Source organism: Drosophila elegans, unplaced genomic scaffold, assembly GCF_018152505.1.
Source record: "Drosophila elegans isolate 14027-0461.03 unplaced genomic scaffold, ASM1815250v1 contig_149, whole genome shotgun sequence".
Classification (NCBI taxonomy): domain Eukaryota; kingdom Metazoa; phylum Arthropoda; class Insecta; order Diptera; family Drosophilidae; genus Drosophila; species Drosophila elegans.
Genome location: NW_024545513.1, coordinates 7686699 through 7707631, shown reverse-complemented (window position 1 = coordinate 7707631; position 20933 = coordinate 7686699). Strand labels below are relative to the sequence as shown.

At 40.3% G+C, this 20933-nt stretch overlaps 1 protein-coding gene across 3 annotated transcripts in view; it reads left to right on the top strand.

Annotated features, from left to right (window-relative positions):
- The window catches only part of LOC108136596, an 80626-nt gene extending 60774 nt beyond the window's left edge, over nucleotides 1–19852 (top strand). For all 3 annotated transcript variants that reach the window (XM_017257911.2, XM_017257910.2, XM_017257912.2), the window contains exons 11-13: nucleotides 15708–15790; nucleotides 16583–16864; nucleotides 19020–19852. In XM_017257911.2, the coding sequence (XP_017113400.1) occupies nucleotides 15708–15790; nucleotides 16583–16864; nucleotides 19020–19758 (1104 nt within the window). In that variant the 3' untranslated portion in view covers nucleotides 19759–19852. The remainder of the gene's footprint in view (nucleotides 1–15707; nucleotides 15791–16582; nucleotides 16865–19019) is intronic.
- Nucleotides 19853–20933: the final 1081 nt, after the last annotated feature.

Genomic DNA, 20933 nt, shown 5'->3' with positions numbered 1-20933 from the left:
ACACAAATTTCAACAGCAGTGTACGAAATACTAGGGGGTAGTACCATATTTGCATGTGTTTTAGAAAAAATCTAACAAAAATATTTTATAATTTATAATTACCACGAAAAATATGAAGAGATTCTGAAGATTCTAACGTAGTTATGAGAAAAATGCGTTTGACACTTGAAGTATCTACGTATCTAAAGGACTATTCTGAATTATCATTAAAATATGCATCTTTATGAAATCACACATTACAAATTATTTTTTAAAGTTGATAGTTCTAAAAACACAAAAATGTTGTTCTGTGAAGTTCAATCCTCAACCTTATATTAAACTCCCCTGTTTTATATGTTAATCAGAAAGAAATATCTTTAAGTAATTTTAGTCATATTTAAAAAATGGTCTGGTTAAACAAAAAAAAACGGGGGGAAAAAAGTAGAGAACCACTGCTATTATTTTGTAGACAGCTGTGGATAAAATATGTGCAGATACATGTGAAATCAAATCTGCCTGTGACGCTTTGGCATTGTTTTTTTTCGGGTCAGCGGAAAATGTTTCAACAATCATTTGCACTCCTTTAAAGAATCCATTCAGAGAAGTGGGCTCGGCTCGATTGTTAAATAATTTACCGGAACAGTGTAAATTCGAGGGGCTTACACTCGACTTAACATGCACTGGCCGACCATGTGTATAATTATACTATATATGAAGAGTGCCTGCGTATATGACAAACTCGTTTTGCATATGTAAACATAATTTGCATTGACTGCGCTGACTGTTTGACAACTGAATCTGATTTGGTTTTGCCATCGGTATGAATATGGCTATGGGAATGGGAATGGGGATGGCACCGGAATTCGGTGATATAGAATCTCCATTAGAAATCGTTCGACATAATGACTATGCAAAGGGGCTCCACAACTGACAATTGGCATATCAGACAAATAGGCAATGGCTTACACTAGGCCGCTTTCGAATTGCATTCTGGCCTTAATTAAAGGTGCGATTTGAATAGTAGTTGCGAACCAGACACTTGACTCCGAGGTGGTTGTACACAAAAGGTCAATACCTAGGTCGGAATTTAATTATGTTGGTTAAAACAGAAATTGTTTTTGATTTCTTTTAAACAGAATGCGAGAAGAGATTGGTTGTAAGAAAATATAATTAAATTAAAATTGTTAAAGTTCAAACTTTTAAAGATGAGCTATCTTTGCAAATACTTCCATGCCAGGATATAAAGCATTCTGTAAAAAAAAAGATTTTTACACTAAGAATATATTTTAAACGAAGTAAAGGTTAAATTCAAATTCTATTTTTTATTTCGTATATATACTTTGATAGCTGCATTTTCCCACTCATAACTTAGTAGAGTATATTATTTCCTGGCGCATCCGCTGCATAGCAATGCCTTAGTAAGTCATTCATTACCACAGCACATCGATGAAGTGACGCATGTCACTCAAACCCTGCGATTGCCATTAATTATTAATGGTAATTGTTCTCGAGCTCCAATCCCCATCACTCAAACGATGCGATTTCGATTTTAATTAGCGAAAGTCAAAATTTGGCAACCTAAATCGATGGCAATGCAAATATGGCGAGTGCGTTAATGCCGAATTCAGTGGGCGATAACTTAGAAATGGGGCCAAGAAGAAAGACTTCGAACAACATTAGTAAAACAATAATAATACGCAGCGTGATAGGAATCTTGTCGCCTTGTCTCATGCGGAAATGAACGCGGGACGTCGAGGGGTGGGCGAGCACTTTTCTCACGCACTGTCTGCCGCCTGGAATTTAATAGACATGCAGCGCACATCCCCTCCTCCGGCGGCAAAAGGAACAGATCTCGGCAATTCTAATGGCGTCTGACACTTTGAAATGTAAAATAGACTTTGACTCTGAGCCCGAGGTGGCTGGGTTCGGCTCTCTATACCCAGGCCACGGCAAGTCGATTCGGTGTAACCCAAGGAGCCAAGAATCCCACACAAACTGGAGCTGACTAATCAATACAAATGAAATTTGTCAGTTGAATGAGCAAAAGACGGTCTTACTGAAGCCTTTTCATTCGACTTTGCCATTTCTTCAGTACTTTCAGAAAAATCTTGGAGAAAAAATACGAATTTCTGAATTACTTTGAAAAAATGATTATTACATAAACGGGACTCACAAACGTATTCTCAAAAAAAAAAAAAAACACTTTTCAAATAAAGTTTTTTAAAAATCAATCAATAAATAATAGCCAGTGGGATAAAAACTTAAAAATGATATGAAGTACTAAGTACACTCGTAAAAATTAATACAAATTTTTTAAAGTTAGAATTACTAAGTTGACCGAATTTCCAGAATTAATGGGCAGTGTTATATTCTCAAAACAATTATTATTTTTCCGTTACGAAATTGTTAAAAATAATAAATTTAAAAAAAATTCAAATCAAGTACTCAAAAAACTGAAAACTTATACTTGTAGGTATTTAAAAGCGCACAATAAAGACGTTTTCTTAGTTGTCATTTCCTTAAGAAAATGTTCAACTTGTTTTTAAATAGCTAGAACTTAAAAAATTTTTTGAAAAAAAAAACTTTCAACAATCCAATTTCTCTGAGTGTGCGAGAAGAGAAACCCACAAAATACACAAAACCGAGTAAGATTCGGGAGGTCTGTTTAATCAAGCAGCGGACCGCGTCTATAAATATGTGGCCACCGCACAAAAACACAAGGACTGACACGCAAACACACTTAATTAACTCGCTGGCGGAGGAGTCTCAAACCATTTCAGGGAGTGGTCCTTCGATGATATTCAATTTGTCCAAGACACCCCGAATCCGTATCCGTATCCGAATCCAAATGCCACATGCCTTATGCCCCATGCCCCATGCCCCAAACCGAAGTCAATGTCAAATTGAAGCTCCATCGCGAGCATGACCCCCCGGGGGAGATAGAAAATACCAGCAGAAATGAAGCGAACTGAAATGAAATGACTTTTGCCAGGACAACCGGAGGTGGGCCACCAATATCAATAACAGTACCAGTACCGATGGTGGACCTTGACAACCGATGAAGTTGAAGCAGCTTTCCGATATTGATATCGACAGCGGAGGAAACTTTATGCCCGCAAAACAGGCAAAAAGTCAGTCGCAAAACTCTGCCAGCCAATGAATTATTTAATTATATAAAAAATAACAAGAACTACCCCAGCTGCGATATGGTTTTGCGTAATTTAATTAGGATAGGCCAGGCATTAAGCCATACTACACAAGGTCAACTTTGGGGGTCGAGTGGAGGTATTCAACTGAACAGCTCTGCTGACTTCCCTCGTTAATAGTCATAATTACTAGAGTGCGAATGCTACGCAGACAAAAACATAAAATCAAACTTGATTTTTGCAAATTTAATTTAAATGCAGAAGGCATGGTTTATTCAATTAATTCAATTACCGCCGGCTTTCGCCACGTCCACGACAATTATATGAAATTTTTTTTTAAACGTTTTTGTGCCACAATTGATCCCTGTATTTTACTGTTCAGTGATTTTTCAAATTTAATATCGGTAAATTAAAATTACATGTAAAATTAAATGGTAATCAATTTAATAGGATCATCTTGATTTGTTCAAGATATTTTAAACAATCTGAGCAAGAAAAAAATTGTATGTGTTAATAAGAAATTTAAGAAATAATATAAAATTAAAATACATTAATCTAATAAGCTTAGAATTTGTAAAAATATGTTCAGAACCGCCTCATTCGGTTTCCTTCCCTTTTGACTTTAAAGTGTTTGCCAAATTAACAACGCGTCGTATGCGTAATATTCGCATGCACTTTATATGCACTGTATACTTAGGACCGTTGGTGGTTGATTGTGGGTCTGGTTTCCTGTTTTTCGGCGGGAATATATGCCCGTTGGAGCCAGGAGGACAAAGCAGTCATGTCCCAGCTAAATTGTAAAACGGCGTCGTGCGCTGACTTTGCACAATGCCCCCCGGACCCCAGTTGATTCGCATCGAGCGCCCTTCTTGAACTACATTGCCACCGCCACTCCTGCGAAAAATGGAATCATGAATCGAGGAAACAATGGGGCTGGTCACGGAATTCCCCTCATAACAGGAACTCAATTTGCAAGGCATTCTAGCGGTTTCGGCCAACAAAAAGTCATGAACGTTGAGCGGAAATTGACTCTACTATTTTTAAGTTTTAGTGGTCAGTGGGAAAATTCACAAAAAATCAATTGGGTTTTCTAGTATTTTCCGTTGGTAAGTATTCAATATAAAAAAAATGTATAAATCAATAATTTTTCGCATTCCCTTTAATTTGATACATTATTTCTATTTTTTTATGAGAAACGCTAAAAAAAAACAATCTGGTAGCACGGTAGCCGGTCTTTACTCCGTTAGTTCTACTCGAATTGACTTGAAGCTCAGACACAAAATATTTAAAAAATGAAAAAACTAAAGGAATTTATATATTAATATTTATTTTTAAAACAGTTACATTTAGCATGTCTGCAGTTTGATTTAAAATTTCGTGGTTTTTATATTAACCCATGTTTTGCTTTCCAATAATAAATTTTTGACTGAGTAAAGGGTTTTTATTTGACATTTAACGTTATCGGCCCACTGTCAGCGACACCTGAGCCTTGTCAGATGCACGAGGCCTTCAATCTGATTATCGCCTGGAGTGCTAGATGATGGTTGATGGCGGGCGGCAGAAATGTGGGAGGACTTAACCTGCCGGCGGTTTCGAGCCCAAAACCCCCACCACCGAGCCCCCGCTTCAAAGGATTTTCGGGGCGTTGGAAATTATGCCATCAATAAATGGCAAAGGCGAATGAGCGACTGAATGAATGGAAAATGGGTTTAGTTTTTCTACTTTTTTTTTTTTTTGTTTTTAGATTCGTTGCCAGGCGCTCTACGCATTTATGAAACTGCAGCGCATCACATAAATTTGCACAAAGCGCACATCAAATCAAATCGAATCGACTGGAATCGAACCAAATCAATTCAGCGTCAGCAGATTTGATAAAATCATTCGTAGCGGCAGATATGGCGATGGCCAGCACTTTAATATCCCATTCTGGCCACCAAATGGCGTCCGTATAGAGGTTTTGCGATTGCGAAAGGAAAATGCTGGCAACATTCGCACATATAATATATAATAAAACTTATTACCATATTCCAACTGAAGCCGAAGCTGAGTTTGAGTCTGATTCCTTTGCTCCCTGGCTTTTGGCCATGCTCCTTATATTCTTTCTTGTTCGCAAAATTTTCTGTTGCCACTTAGATTTTAGCATGTAGATAAGCAGAAAAAGTATTTCCGCTCACTCGTGCACACTCGAAATCACCGAAGAGGATGCAATTTCTTTTGCCCGCTCTGGTCTTTATTTTTATCCCTTTTTTTGGGGTTCCCGGCAGACGAGGGTCGTTCCAGCGATAGAACATGGAACGAAGGCGATGACGTCCTGATGAGGCCCATAATTCATCATAATAGATGTCTCACTACCAGCTGATAAAGGTGCTGGCGCTTTGTAAATTCAAATGGGAAAACTGGGAAATTAGGAGACTAATTTATATGATTTAAGCGCCATGCTTGAGTGTTGAAATTGGGTCATTTTATAAATTTCTTCATTTCCGTTTCAGTCTGTTGGTACCTGAAGTAATTTTTAATGATGCTAATAAAACAGCTCAGCTTTCCTGAAAGCCAACGTTAGTATTTGTGGAATAATTGAAAAGGTTTTCATATATTAAATAAAATTTCTTTTATATGTAAAGAAGTTAATTAAGTATATTATTTATATTTTGCTTTAAAATATTCTTTGGAATCGTGGTGGTTTATAACTAAATTACCATTATAACTTATTGTTCTTTATTTAGCTTAAACCTATTCTTCAAAATTATATATTAAAAAACATAAGTGCTAGCAGTTATCCTAGTACTACACTTATAGGATACACTCTAGGATACTCTGTACTGACATTTAGAATCTTAAGAGATGGTAAATAGCTTTAAATTGTTGACCAAATGAGCTGGTAGCAATAAATGTACTTTTTATAACGACCCCACACTTTTCTTATCCTTATCCTCATTTTTTTGTGATAAATGTGCTAAGCTGCAATTTGCCAGAGATTCCCCGATGGGATTTTAGCGAATACTCGGTGAAAATCTCATCACCGCAATTCATCCTCAAGCGCACCTCGCACCGCAGAAGTCCTTCACGGCAAGCCCCTTCCCCTTCCCCTCCACCTCCACCTCCACCACCCCCTCCCCCCCTTTTGCAGCACCCAGCTTGGGGAGATGCATTCGCATCCTGCCGCCCCCCTTTTGCACTTCCACTGGTAAAGTCTGCGTTTTGGCCGCATCCTTCGCAAGGCGCTTGCCATAACTGCATGCAATTTGGTAACAACCGCAATGCATATTTGCCCTGCCACCACACACACACACTTACACACACTAGCACACACACACCCACTGGCACACTCTTCCTGCATACCCATACACACACAACCCACTGCCTTGAGTGGCATTTTAGTGTTGCCATTTAAGCAATGGCAACGACTTGGGTCCTCCCACACTGTGAGAAAATTCTTTGTGTATTTTGAAACTGTTTTTTAAGAGCTTAGATAATTTTAAAAAGTAACTACAAATTGAAGAAATTTATAAGAAAACAAGTTAATTATAATGATTCAGAGCAAAGCTTCTCTGAATACATTTTTTGGCTAGCTTATGAAATGGTATTTATTAGTTAAGGTACAAATCAACATACATCTTTGTTTGAAAATCTATTTAAATATATATAATTTATTATTTATTTATTAGCAAAACACATACTGTACCAAGTTTTGAGTGAAACTTGAGAAATAACTATCCAGGTGTTCTTCGTTTGCATCCTCTTTCTTTCTTTCGAATGAAATGAATATAATTTTTTGTCCAATGTATCACTAGGTTGTGGAATATGGTTTTCTTTTGACTGCAATTTTCAAAAATATATTTCTTTGTATATTATGAATTTTGCAACATTGTGTTACAATTTTTAGCAGTGCATGCTCGCTTGCTCCCGTTCACGTTTGCCACTGTGCCAAAGTGCAAGTGTGCTGGCTTGGAGTTCGCAGTTCTCCGCTCGCTTTTCGCTTTTCGCTGATGCTGATGGTGGGCCAGCGATTGCATGGCGAAAGGCAAACGAAGCGAATCATTGTAGTGATATCCTGATATCCTTCCACTCGCGCTCCCACCTCAAGATAAACTGCATTGCAATGACAGCCAGCACATGCATATCCATAGTTTTTACGGCAATTGCGGCTGGTTCCGACCACACAGCATCCCGAAATGGCAAAATCCTTGGGTTTCTGCTTCATTTGGTGATGGTATATGCAATACTCGGTAGCATTTTATTGTAAAAGAAACACTTTGCTTAAATCGGAGAAACAGAAATGCCTGAATGCATGAAAATGTATTTTTAAAATTATAAATCACAATATTAAGTTTACGGAATACTTTTAAAAATGTAAATATAGCAAAACGTTTTTAAAAGTCCTGGAAATGCCCTCAAAACAATATTTGTAAAAATATTTGTAAATATCAAATTTAAAATTTGAAACTTTAGTCAATTTTTAGATTTTCATAACTGAAAGACCGCTTTTACAAGGTAACCAGTAGTCGCTGCCCCAAAAAAAACATGCATTCCCCAGTGTCTTGTTTTATTATTTTAAGCTCAGTTGAGAATGCATTTTAGCTTAATTTGATGGCACTTTTCATTGTTTCCAAGTGCAACTGTCGCTGCTCGAAATGAGATTGTTGTGTGCTTCATATTTCATAAAAATTAAGTAATACGTGGCGGATGGAGGATGTGGGTTGTATGGAGGGTTCCGTAGGACTCCGGATAAGTCAGAGTCGGAATCGGAATCGGAGAGGCAGTCCGCCAAGTGTCGGCCAGTTGAAGAGGCCCCCCAAGAGCGTGGACTGGCAGTCGTAATGGAAAAACTGCCATTTCCGCCAGTCGCAGCTCATGCGTGCTGGCCGGGAAGGGGGTAAGCGGGTGGGTTGAATGGGGAACAAGGGGAGAAGGGGAAAAGCTCCGGGAAACTGGCGGAAAACTGGGGGTGACTTGGTCTCAGCTGGAGGCTAAAGTCTAAAGCAGAGCCCGCCAGGATTCGAGTCGGCGGGAGTAGGAACCAGAAACAGAACTAGAAACAGAACTAGAAATAGATCCAGTACTAGTCGCTGAAGCCGTGTCATGCATTGGGGAAATGCAATATTTTATTCGAAACTGAAGCGAATTCTCAGCAGTTCGCCAGGCCGCACACACATACTTACACACACACACACAAGCTGCTGCACAGATAGATTCCCGGACGGAGTGACGAGTGGAGTACACTCGAAGAATATATCGAAGAGTGCGCTGCAAAAGGGATGGTGTGTGAAAACATTCGTTCGAGTGGGAAATACTTTCGCACCATGGATTCTAAAGGACCATTCATAATCCTTGCCGCTTGCAAAGGCCACAATTGGCAACTGTTAATTACACAAGCCCATATTGAGGGGAGAAGTTGTGGGTCGATTTTGCATAGGCATAATTCGAATGTGGCCATTTATTTGCTTTATGAGCTTTATTTATAGGCAATCAGAGTGTTTAAAGTTCAACAACATTATACACTTACACACGTACCAGACAAATTGTTTTACTGCCTTGGGTTATTAAATCCAAAATATTTTGAAAAAGTTTCCTCAACTTTTACGATATGCATTTTATGACATAGCTATACAAATTTAAAAACAAAATCATTTTGCACGTAGTTTGTGATATCAAATGACAGAACTATTAAGTTTTCTGCACAAATATGTACATTTGTACATTTTAATATGGGAACTTTTAATAAGAATTTTTTTTGGAATGGTCGTCATTTATAAATTATAAATAAAATTCACAGAAAACTTTAGTAATTTGAAATTGTTTTCTTCAAACATTATTTTTTAAGTAAGGGAAATATTATATTATAATAATTATATGTTAATTATTATATTTTAGTTTTTTTTTTTGGCTTGTTACAAAAAAATCTTAGATTAATCTTTAAATTTATTTAAAAGCTTATGGTTTAATATTCAATTTTTGCCCTTTGCTGAAATTTTCGGATAGTGCAAAGAGGAAGGACCCTTAGAGAAATCCTTTTCCCTTTGACACCCAGCTGCTAATTGAGGGCCGCGAGTTGAGTGCTTTTTTTCTTCGAGTGCAACGCTGGGCTGCGTTTTTGGGGTCGTGGGCATTGGCTTTAAGCAGCAAGTAATAACCAACTTATGTTGCTAACCGTATTTCTTTCGCTGCCATCAATTTTCCTTAGCCTCCCTCGCAGCCGCTGGACACTGGCTGCATTGGCGAAATGAAGGCGAAATGGAGGCGAAATGAAATGAAATGAAATAAATCAAGCTGAAATGCAATTCGCAGAAGAAACACTCAGCCGCCGCTCGACCAGAGCCATGAAATAAAGCCAAGAAGGAGTTGCGAGTGGGGAATTGGTCGGCCAGACAAGATGGGGCTAAGTGAAAAGCTTCGGGCTTAATGCGAAATGAAATGCCTTCACGTGGGCGTGGCACTTAATGATGCACGTCTCAATGGATGTCAGTCAATCAATCGATCAATCGATCGATCGATTGGTCTGCGAGTGAATCAAGCATTCAATCAGCCGGCAAACCGCAAAATTTTCAAAGGGACATTTGATTGATTTTTGACCCTCCAAAGCATTTGTGGTCTTGGCTGGAAAATCATAATTAAGCAGCAAGAAAACGACACTGAATGCAGGCCACAAAAATGTTCGAATTCCAGTTTTGAATTTTCAATGAAGATGATGCGAACATCGTCACGCTTTATGGGTCGGCAATCAAATTTCGGGGAAATTTATTTCCATTTCCTCGCTGCAAATTTGCATACTGGCGGCAACGGGCGGCAACGGCAACGATTGTCAATAATCATAAAATATGATTTGGCCATTAAAAGCAATCGAACGGAGCAGAATATTTCACAAATGGTTGCCAATCAAACAATGGTAGCGGGGAACATCAAATGCAGGTTCGCCGGGAATTCGAGATGCCGACAGGATGTGGCAAGGATGTGGCAAGGATGTGGCAAGGATGTGGCAAGGATGGGGTCAGGATGTTCGCAGGAAGTCAATAGACGATCCCATATAACCATGTGGCTCCTCGGTGCGGCCTGTCTCCTGATTAGAGGCAACTTGTTCGAAGTTAATTTTGCAAATTGCCCTCGAGGAGAGCAGCCAGCACCCAGCATCCAGCACCCAGCACCCATCACTCATCACCCTTCAGCAAGTGCAAAAGGTGAAAGTGAACGAACAACAAACACTCCTCGAAACCCCAAAAATTCCAATTAAACAAATGCCAAACTTGGCAGCCCACTCCAATCGTGTGTGTCTCTCGTCAGATTTTTGGGGCCTGCCAGAAAGGCAGGAGTCAGCGAAGCGCAAAGCCAAAAACTTTCGCACACATCGTCCTCTGCTTTATAGATATGTTTGTTGGCAAACAAATTTACCAAAAATATTTTGCAAAAATTTATTTAATAACGAGGGAATTTATTTGGCAATGCTAATTCAACAGCAATAACCATATTCAAATGGAAATCCGTAGTTACGCAATTGTTTTGGCCAATTAAACAGCGCCCAAGACAAACGAATGCGGACTCGATTAATTTGCCCCCTAATTGGCACAAAGCGTTTTGGCATTAGGTCGAAATCGGCAAACAAACCGTACCGAACCGAACTAATTCGCAAATCTACTAACTTAACCCAAGCCCAAACCCAAATCCTAACCCGTGACCACAGAATTGAGCCCGATTGAAATCTGCCCTGCGGTTTGATTATATTTCATAAGCCTAGACCCCTTGTAGAAATCACATCTGGCACAGTTTCGTGTGAAGCAAACCACTAATCAAATACACAACTTCGGGAGTTTGGGGGCTGTCGAAAAGGCAGGATACAATTGAGTTTAGTTATCACCCTGATACGCTTTGAATACGCTGCCAAACATTCACCTTCTAAGTTAATAAACGAGTTTTGGCAAAGATTTAGTAAACTATTCAGAAAGACTACTAAATGTGTACAATATATTTTATAAAAACTAATTTTATATGCTTGTTATACGATAAATGACATTAAAACAATGCAAAGAGATTATATCAGATTTTTGAAAACCATTGTGATAAGAGCTATACTAATTTTTGTAGAACTTAAAGATGATTTTCTTGTATAAAATAAGGTTTATTTTAATTACAAAAATATTTTAATTGCAGTAATTCTTTTAAATATTTCATAATTTTTCTATTTACTATAATATTTAATATTATAGCTTCTAATAGCTGATTTGGAATGCTCTATTCGTCCATCAAGTTTGAAAAGAACTAGTTGATTTGCTAAGTCGCCCGATGATTAAATGAGTCTTAAATGCTTTTCTCTAAACTTGGAAAGTAGCCGAGAAAACGGATAAAATTTGCCGGCAATGAAAGAGGGGAAGAGGGAACTGACCACAGTAATTTAGCTATAGGCTGCAAACGGAAGGGAACTTAGCAGAGGGCAAAAGAACAAGGCCAAAAGCATAACAGAATCAGAGCCAGACAAACTAACTTGATGGCCGTCATCAGCAGGCCCCAGAAGGCCTGACTTGTCACGTCTTTGTGGCCCCATCTCCATCTCTTTTTCCGTCTACTCGTTTTTATCGCCCTCTCTTTCGCTGCCCCTGTCGCCGTCTCTATCGAACTCCCTGAGTGTATGTGTTTAATGACAGGACAGCTGCAATCTGCTGCAATCTGCTGCAATGATATCTATTAATTATGGCACAAACTCTCGCAAATTGAGTTTTATTTCCACTGAAGTGGATATTCATTTGCATATCACTCATACGCCAAGTGCACATCGCCAGGCCGCAAATTGGCCGAGCTGCAAGTGGCAAATCGTTGACAATACAATCCAAATGGAATAAACTATTCCGTTTCCCCCGGATTGAGTCCTCCTCGCACCGGCTTAGCCTTCGGGCTTTTTGTCCACTCGGTCTTGGTTACCAGGAAAATCCAGTGAGAGACATGATTAAATTATCGTTGACTTTTGTTGCACTAGCTGCTAGTTGAAGCAATAGCAGTAGCAGTAGCAATAGCTGTAGCACCCAGTAGCCACAGCTGCCGGCAATCGCAATCGAATCGAAGACAAACGGGGTGGGAATCTGGCATAAGGTATAAAGGACTTGGCTACTGCTACTGCTCCTGCTCCTGTTCCAACTCCCCTTGGCCAAATCAGATTAGTGGCTGGGATTCGTCGGGAACTTATTGTGTGCATATTGCAAATATACTTTTGTGCTACAGCAATTGCCTTGGCTACCATTTACTCAGAGCCATATTGCAATTTTGGTATTATATAAATAAACCGGATTGCATATATATTATTATATTGTCCAATGCGATTTATTTATCATGCTATGGATAACTGAAATCATCTTTATTTTTTTTTAAGCTCTTTGACAGTCTTTTATGTCCACCAGCATTATTCAATTTGTTTTTTTGACGTCTATAAATTTCAGACTAAAGGATTTAGTCAGTTGGGCAATATTTTTTTCAGAAAATGCTTGACTTGTTTAGTACATTTAAAAGAGGATTTAAAGTGTATGAGTTAATCTGCTTATCAGTTACACCTAAGACTGTAACGAAAAGCCTCTCAAACTAGAATTTTATGAAATTTTACTTTTGCCTCCAAACTTTGAAAGATCCGTAAGAGTATCCTGAATCAGCTAAGTGTTGGAAAACGCTTTTTGGAATTTAAAAAACAACTCCAACGCCTTCAAGCTTGGGCATTAAGAAAATTTTTAGTGATTTTATTTGTTGCTATAATTGGGCAACGATTTGGGAACTGCATCTTATCGTTTGATTGTCGTGATTATGCTTAATAAGTAGCCAGAGTTGTCATCATCATGCATGCAGCAAACGAAGCACACCCTCCTCTATCTATTTCGCTCTCGCTCGCTCACACACCCATAGCCACATGCATCAGTAGAGTTGTCTCGCTCTAGAGTTGTCTCCTCTCACTCTTCTCTCTTGGTTAAATCGGTGATGTGAAAAGCTCACACTCTTTCTCTGTCTTTAAATGAACTTCTTTCTTTCTCTATATCTATATATCTCCCTCTCTTTCTCTCTTTCTCTCTCTCTCTCTCTACTCTATCTATATCTCTCCCTTTCTCTCTCTCTCTCTTCTGCCTGTCTTCTCTTTCTGTTTGTGCTTCATCCACAGGAGGTGCCCGCGTTGAGTGACGGAATCTTTCACATTGATTCCTTTATACTGGAGGCACCGAAGAGCGCGATTTTCGTGGGATTACAGAATGATTTCATGTGCGATTTCTCCTACTCATCGGACGGGCAGTTGGCGCCCAACGTGGGGCATGAGGCCCGTGATGAGCAGGCGATTGGTGGCGGCGACTCTGACTTTGATTCGCAAATGGATTCGCCCAAGCAGACCTGTGACTGTGATTTCGATTTGAATGTGGATGTGGATGTGGATGTGGACGAGGGCCAGCAAATGGATATGGAAATTATGGAGGATGATGAGGAGGAGGAGGACGAGGAGCAGGAGGAGGAGGCGGAGGAGGAGGAGCAGCAGCTGGCAGAGGATCAGGAATATGACGATGGCATCGGTTTCAGTTGCGACAGCGACAGCGGTCTCACCCTGCCCGAGGATGACGAGGATGAATTCGTTCTGGTCACCGGCCAATGCCTGCCGCCCAGCAACTCCAGCCACAGCCACTCGTGTAGCAGTTCGTTGCAGTGCAGCAGCGGCGGATCGAGCGGCGGCACGGTGGCCAACAGCTCGTCCACCTCCATGGAGCTGGACATGATCCTGACCCCGCCACCGCCACCGGCACAGGCCAAACCCAAGACCAACCAGGCTCATCCCCTCAAGTTCCTGCACAAAATCATCTAAACAGAAAAAGAAAAACAAACAAGAAAGAATGCAACTCGAAATTTATTCGCTCACGTTTTGCGGTGCTGGTGCTTTGACCACCTGCTGCTGCTGCTGCTGCAGGCAAAGCTGCACGAACATCATTAAAATCAGGCTGGCAAAATTTGCAAAAAACAAAAAAAACAACTAAAATCCGAACCGATATCATCGAACCCATTCTCCATTCTCCATTCACCCTGTGGCCCGACCCAACCTTCGTATTTGCCCCCGTCGTCGTCGTTCGTGCTGATTTCACCGCAACCCCAAAATCAGAACAAAATCAAATCCTGGTCCTTGGGGGGATGTGCAGTTGCTTGGTTGGTTGGTTGGTTGGTTGGTTGGTTGAGCGCCGCCATTTCCCCCTCATTAATTTAAGCTGCTAATTGTAGGACGGGGCTATATCGTAGATATGGCCCCAGTTAGGTAGGAATGCCCAATGCCCAATACCCAATACCCAATACCCAATGCGACATTGGGCGAATATAGTTAACAGTATTATGGATATAACCTCATTAAAAGGCTTACAGTTTGTGGATATTATAATGCGAAAATAGGGAGGCAAGCAAAGGGTGGATCAAATTGAAATAGAACAAAATAATGAGCCCTGCATCTTGGCTGAAATGGAAACGAAATAAAGTTTGCATAATTTTACCGCGCCCTTGGAATCCCTGGTCCCCCTTTTCGCAACCCTAAGTAGTTATGGCAATATTGTAATAGTTTAAGTCTAATGTTCCCATTGGACAATCGTGCAATCCGAAGTGAAGTACATAGTTAACTGTTGGCTAAACGAACGGCTGCCAAAAAGAAATACCGCACAAAGGCTATACAAATATATATATATATATATATATAGAAAGTGGAAAATAAATATATATATATATAACAAAATTAAATGTGTACCGACAGATCATTTGACTGTTAACTTTGGAAATCAATTACTTTTTGGCTTGGGTCAGAAGGGGAAAGAAAAAGGGAAATGGGAAATGGTAAACGAGGCAAAGGTACTCGCATTTCCTTAGCGATTTGCATTGAATTTTCCTCATCTTTCCATTATATTGCTCGCGAAAGAGAAAGAAAGTAATTGGCAAGGGAGAGAGACTGAATGTTTGCCTTGTATTCCATTATGAATGCAATTTGAGGTGGTTTTCAGCTGGGTGGCTGGGTGGTTGGTGGCCATCGAGATTTGCACTGAATGCACTGCATTGGCTGGCGGATGCAGTTCGTCCTTCATTATTCTGAATTTACGCATTAACGCTTCCTTTTATGCACAGGCCATCAAGTGCTCCCCCCGACAGGATTTACCCACCCTGAACCCTCTTTTATATATATATATATATATATATATATATATATATATATATATATATATATATATATATTATATATACACACAATCGAAGTATTAATGACTGCAAAAGAGAGAGAAAGAGGGTGCCGGCATCAGGTGGCCAACTGGCTTAATTGCTCTGCCACGCCCCATATTTTTCCAGGCCCTCCTCCTTAATCCACAGTGCAGTGGGCTTTAAGGATATTATATTACGCGCTCTGCAGGCACTCTCGATGCGAGAATCGAGCTTAACCCAGCAGCTCACTTACCCTTCCCTTCCCTACCCTTCCCTACCAAATTAATTGAAAATATTTATTGTTATGCTTATTACATTGGTCTTACCCCACCACCCCCACCCCCACCCCCCTTTCTGTCTATATATATATATATATATATATATCTGTATGTATATATCCTTGAATTCCTGCAGGAGCACATCCGGGAGTCGAAGGAGAGCAAGCTGGACGAGATGGGCCACAACTCGAAAGGCCGTTCGAGGGAGAACATATCCAGGTGAGTCACAGTCTCAAATTGCTGCAGTTTCGAGAAGGCTGTGTGCAATGCAGTGCCTAATTGACAACACCATTTGGCATTAAGTATTCGCAGTGTGTGCACTTGCACCATGCCGATGCACTTATGCAGTGGCTCACCATGACAACTGATTGTGGGATTATTAAAAGCAATGCATTCATTATCACCGGCTTTAATACACCGTCAAATGCTGCCAGTAACGAGACCAATGAAATATTTGCTTAATATTAACACTTGCTGGGTTGTTGATTAAAGTTAAAACGTAATTTTCCAGCCAAATTGTCTACTTAGGCTTCAAGCTGATAAATAGGTTCTAATGAACTTGATACCAGTAATTGAAGTCCTATTGAAACTTAATTCATATGGGACCCATAATACGCAATTAAAATAGAGCATGTCAATTAACTAATTATTTTGCTTAATCGCAGCTCAATTACTTATTTATTACATATTTAAAATGCTTTAGGTGTTAAACCTTAAGTTGGTTTAACTTTAATTACAAAATTTAATTTCCAAAGAGAAACTACTCAGTAAACATTTAGCAATGTAAATTAATATTTGGAGCAATGCTTAAAACTTAATATTTAAATTAATTGTTAGGCCGAAACACTTAGTATTTATAAAATGTGGTGCACTTTAATTATTCAAAGAGCCTTTTGTTTACAAACTACTCTCATTAAGAGACCACAAAACTTAGTAAATTCCTAAAGCCTATCATTATGCATGATAGAACTCTGAAAATTTAATCCTGGTTTTTTTTTTCCCGCCCCTTAGGCAAAAGCACTCGCAGACCTCTCTGCAGATCCTGGACGACGTCTCGAACCGATATTACCGCGAAGCGGTTCCACTCTCGACGCAGTCGAGCAAGGCGGACTTAAAGGAGAAGGAGCACAGCATTCTGCGCCGCCATGCGGACATGACCCAAACCAGTCTCTGCGGAGTGGGCGAGGATGATGGGGAGTCCAGCTCGACGACCACCGCCACCCACGAGCTGATGACAAAGGCGGCCATGTCGGCGGTACCCTCCAATGCCTGCGACATGGGCTGTCAGACGAGGTGAGTCCAAGTTCCAGTTCCCCATCCCGATACCGATACCGAAACGATAACGAAACGATACCGATCACGAATGTGTGGTGCAGTCAAATAGATGCCAGAATTTTTGCAAAGTCAACGGCGGACAAACACTAAAAACAATGACAGTGTTCGGAGCCCGGTTGAAGTTCCGGAATCCAGAAGGGTGGAAGGCGGGGGGGAGGCTATTTGAGCTGGGCGTCGTCCCTCGAACAACACAAATCGATGCAAATATTTGTATTTGCATGCGTCTTTATTGGATATGGGCGACACAGGTCGGGACTCGGGAATGTGGGTTAGCACCAGGATGCCACGATGGGCCAACAGCCAGACAGCCAGACAGCCAGACAGACAGACAGACAGACAGGCGGACAGACAAACATGGGCACTGACAGGCGGAATGCAGTGACACACAGCTGACGACGTGCCCAGATGAAGATGATTCATGCCACCGAATAGTGATGGGAACGAGTCACTGCCACTGTCACTGTCACTGCCACTGCCACTGTCACTGTCACTGCCACTGTCACAGCCAAACTGCTACAGGTTGTTCGGGGGTGATTTATTAGAGGGCTGGCATTTATCATTGTACATAGGCAACACAATGCCCAAAAGCGGTTTAGATTAAGACACAAGTGGCCTAAATGTGAGAAGCACATTGTTATTTTGCCTGAAAACCATAAATTTTTTAAATGTTTGCCTAACTTATACAAGCAATATAACAACTTTTAAATTGTATAAAACACAGATGATTGACATGCTCCAAACTAAAATGTTAAAGATTAACTTATAAGTGTGTTGTAAATATAATTGTTGTAATTTGATTGTTCTGTTTTGTATTGTTTAACTTTAATTGGTTTAATAAAAAAAAATACTCCTTGAATTTTCTAACTAATTTGATGGTGTTTGATATTTTTTATGCCGTCCCAATACTAACACAAATGATTTTCTGTTTTATAAACTATTTACATACACAATTCGTTATCTTGTTTTAACCAAATCTTAAATTTGTGTGTGAGTTATGCCATCTTTAACTCACAAACCTCTAAAAATGATGAACAAATTTATTCAATTTTTTTGATACAAATATCGGGAAATCTGGTCAGCACTGCCAAAGTGTTAGATAGTTATCTGTCAACGGGATCCTGTTTGTAGACCATATGCTTTCACAGCCATCTGACGGATTGAATTCGGCTGATTGGCGCACACCATTGTGCCACAATCCCAGGCCCGCGGCTACGCAATCGCCTTTGAGCTAACCGATGCCCCTCATCTGTATTACATTTCTGACCCGCACTTAAAACAGAATTCTTTACTTGGTCACAACGTTTTAATCATTATAGAACAGAGGTAGATTTTAAGAGGAACTAATAATTTTTAAAAAATTTATATTTTCAATGAAATTTTTTATTTGATTGCTTTGATGAACTAAATAAAACGAAAGCTTAGTATGTAATATATATAAAAAAGAATTCGCTTTGATATTTAGTTACTCCTTTTTAATTTTATAAACTTAAAACAATTTTTTTTTTCTTGTAATTTTTCAGTAGGTTTTTGTTTGTCCTCAAGTCTTGGCGCGCAAAAGTGTTGCATACTTCTAGGGCCATAAACTAGCGTACTCTAACCCAGTTGATAATGACTATAACTGGGAGTTTTATGGAGTATTTGAACTTAAATTCTGGGATCTTTCTAAATATACAGCCAAAAAAAAAAGTGTCATAGCAGCAAAACTATTGTTAATTTAAATTATTGGGTATATAAATATTTCTGAATAAGATGAGTATTAAATTAATACCACAAAATTATCAAAATAAAGCTTATGTGGCTTAAAAATCAGTTCTTAGACTTCCGTTTTAGACTCTTTGGTATAGAAATGAAATTTAGTATTGAATAAATCCTTATATTTCAATAGTGTAGTAATACTTAGTTTATTTTCTAGACACATTTATTAAAACTAAACTTTCAGTTTATATAATTGGGTGCAACAAAGTTGATGCAATAAAATGTCTATAATTTGGCTAAGGCCGGACTTTTTACAGTGTCCTTGCAAGCGATTGCCTGCGTGTGTGACTGACAAATATTAAAATCGTTCGCTTTGCTTTCTCTTTTCTCCTCTCTTTTCACCTTTCTCCGACCCCAGGGAATCGCTGTTTGTCAACAGTCCCGGAATTGGACCGTCGGCGGGTGCGGGCGTTGGCATTGGTGTTGCCGTTGGCTTGGGCTTCGCCGTTGCTCCCGGCGGTGGTGTTGCCACGCTAATGAGACAAAAGTCCAGCTCCTCGTCGCTGGGCGGCCACAGCGGCAATGGGGGCGGGGCTATGATGATGCCGCCGCCGCCGCCACGCTTCTTTTCCACCTTCGGCTATGAGCCATCGGGATCGCCGGCTGTGGCGACGCTGACAAGGCGCAGCATGCACCAGCAGCAGCAGCAGCAGCAACAACATTTGCAGCAGCAGCAACATCACCAGCTGCCGCGCCAAGAGTCCATGGAGATGGAGGAGCGACACAGCGGCCGCTCGCACTACGGCGGACTGCTGGTGACCCCGACGGCCAAGCCGCCGCAGGAGATCTGCCACCATCATCACCAGCACCAGCAGCAGTCACAGCAGCAACAGCAACATGCACAGCAGCAGCAACAGCAACATGCACAGCAGCAGCAGCGAATGCACCATGCACATCCGCATCCGCCGAGTATTGCCGCCCGCCTGCCCACGATGAAGGGACACGGCACCATGGGACAGACAACGATCCTGCCCGGCGGCAACAAGCAGCAGCAGCAGCAGCAACATCAGCAGCATCAGCAGAAGAACGAGGAGTCCAAAGTGTTCATCGACATACGGAATTCAGCACCAGACGTGATTATCATGACGTCCCATTGACATTTAAGGATGGCCCGCCAATCAGCAACAACAACGGTAGTGAACAGGAGCAACAACAATAGCAACAACAGCAGCATCAACAACAACAGCAGCAGCAGGAGCAACAACATGAGCAACAACTGCACCAGCAGGAGCAACAACATCAGCAACAACAGCAGCAACAACATGAGCAACAACAGCAGCAACAACAGCAGCAACAACAGCAGCAACAACATGAGCAACAACAGCAGCAACAACATGAACAACAACAGCAGCAACAACATGGGCAACAACAGCAGCAACAACGGCAGCAACAACATGAGCAACAACGGCAGCAACATCGGCGGAAGGAGGAAGCGTTACAGCAACTGGACATCGGCCAACATATTAACCGCAGCCGCAGCGTCGCTGATGACACAACAAGGACACGTGGGCGGCGTCGCGTTGCAATCAACCAAGGGGCTGTGCCACTGGTGTTTTTTTCACCCACCCACCCACTTCGCCCCTTTGACACACCCACCACCACCACCACCACAATCAACATCACCGCCGCCCACATCCGGCTTGCATTCCGTTGCACTCGTTTCGCGCATCCTTTTTAAAGTGAGGTGAACACGGTCTTTTTAACTGCTGCAGTTAAGAATTTCTGTAATGAAGACTCCAAACTTTTTCTGTAACCATTTATTTTGTTTCTTTTTGTGCTTTTTAAAGTGATACTTTAGTATTTTATTTGCCATTTAGTAAAGCTGATGTAAGAAGCAAGTTGAGGTTCTATCAGTATGTACATATATACAGTTGCGTTAAATATAATAATGGTTTTTAAATTCCTTCACTGAAATACTTATAGCGCATTGACCTTAGAAAGTATTTAAAAGTGTATATTTTAAAATTTTAATATTTATTTTTCAGTTCACTCAGCATCTTACAAACATTTCAGTAACATCCTTTAAACAACGAACACAATTGAAACAAATCATTTAAATAGCTTAAAATATAGAAATTAATATAAACATAACATTTAAAACAACCCAAGGTTTTTGTTTATGTATGATTTGTCTTTTTTAGTGGAAGCTAAAAAAAGTTAAGATTTTGACGGTACATAAAATATTCTAAGACTATTATTGTGATCTTCACCGCAGCTGTATATATAAACATAGAGGAATCTTTAAGAAAATAGCTTCACTTATCGACTTCAG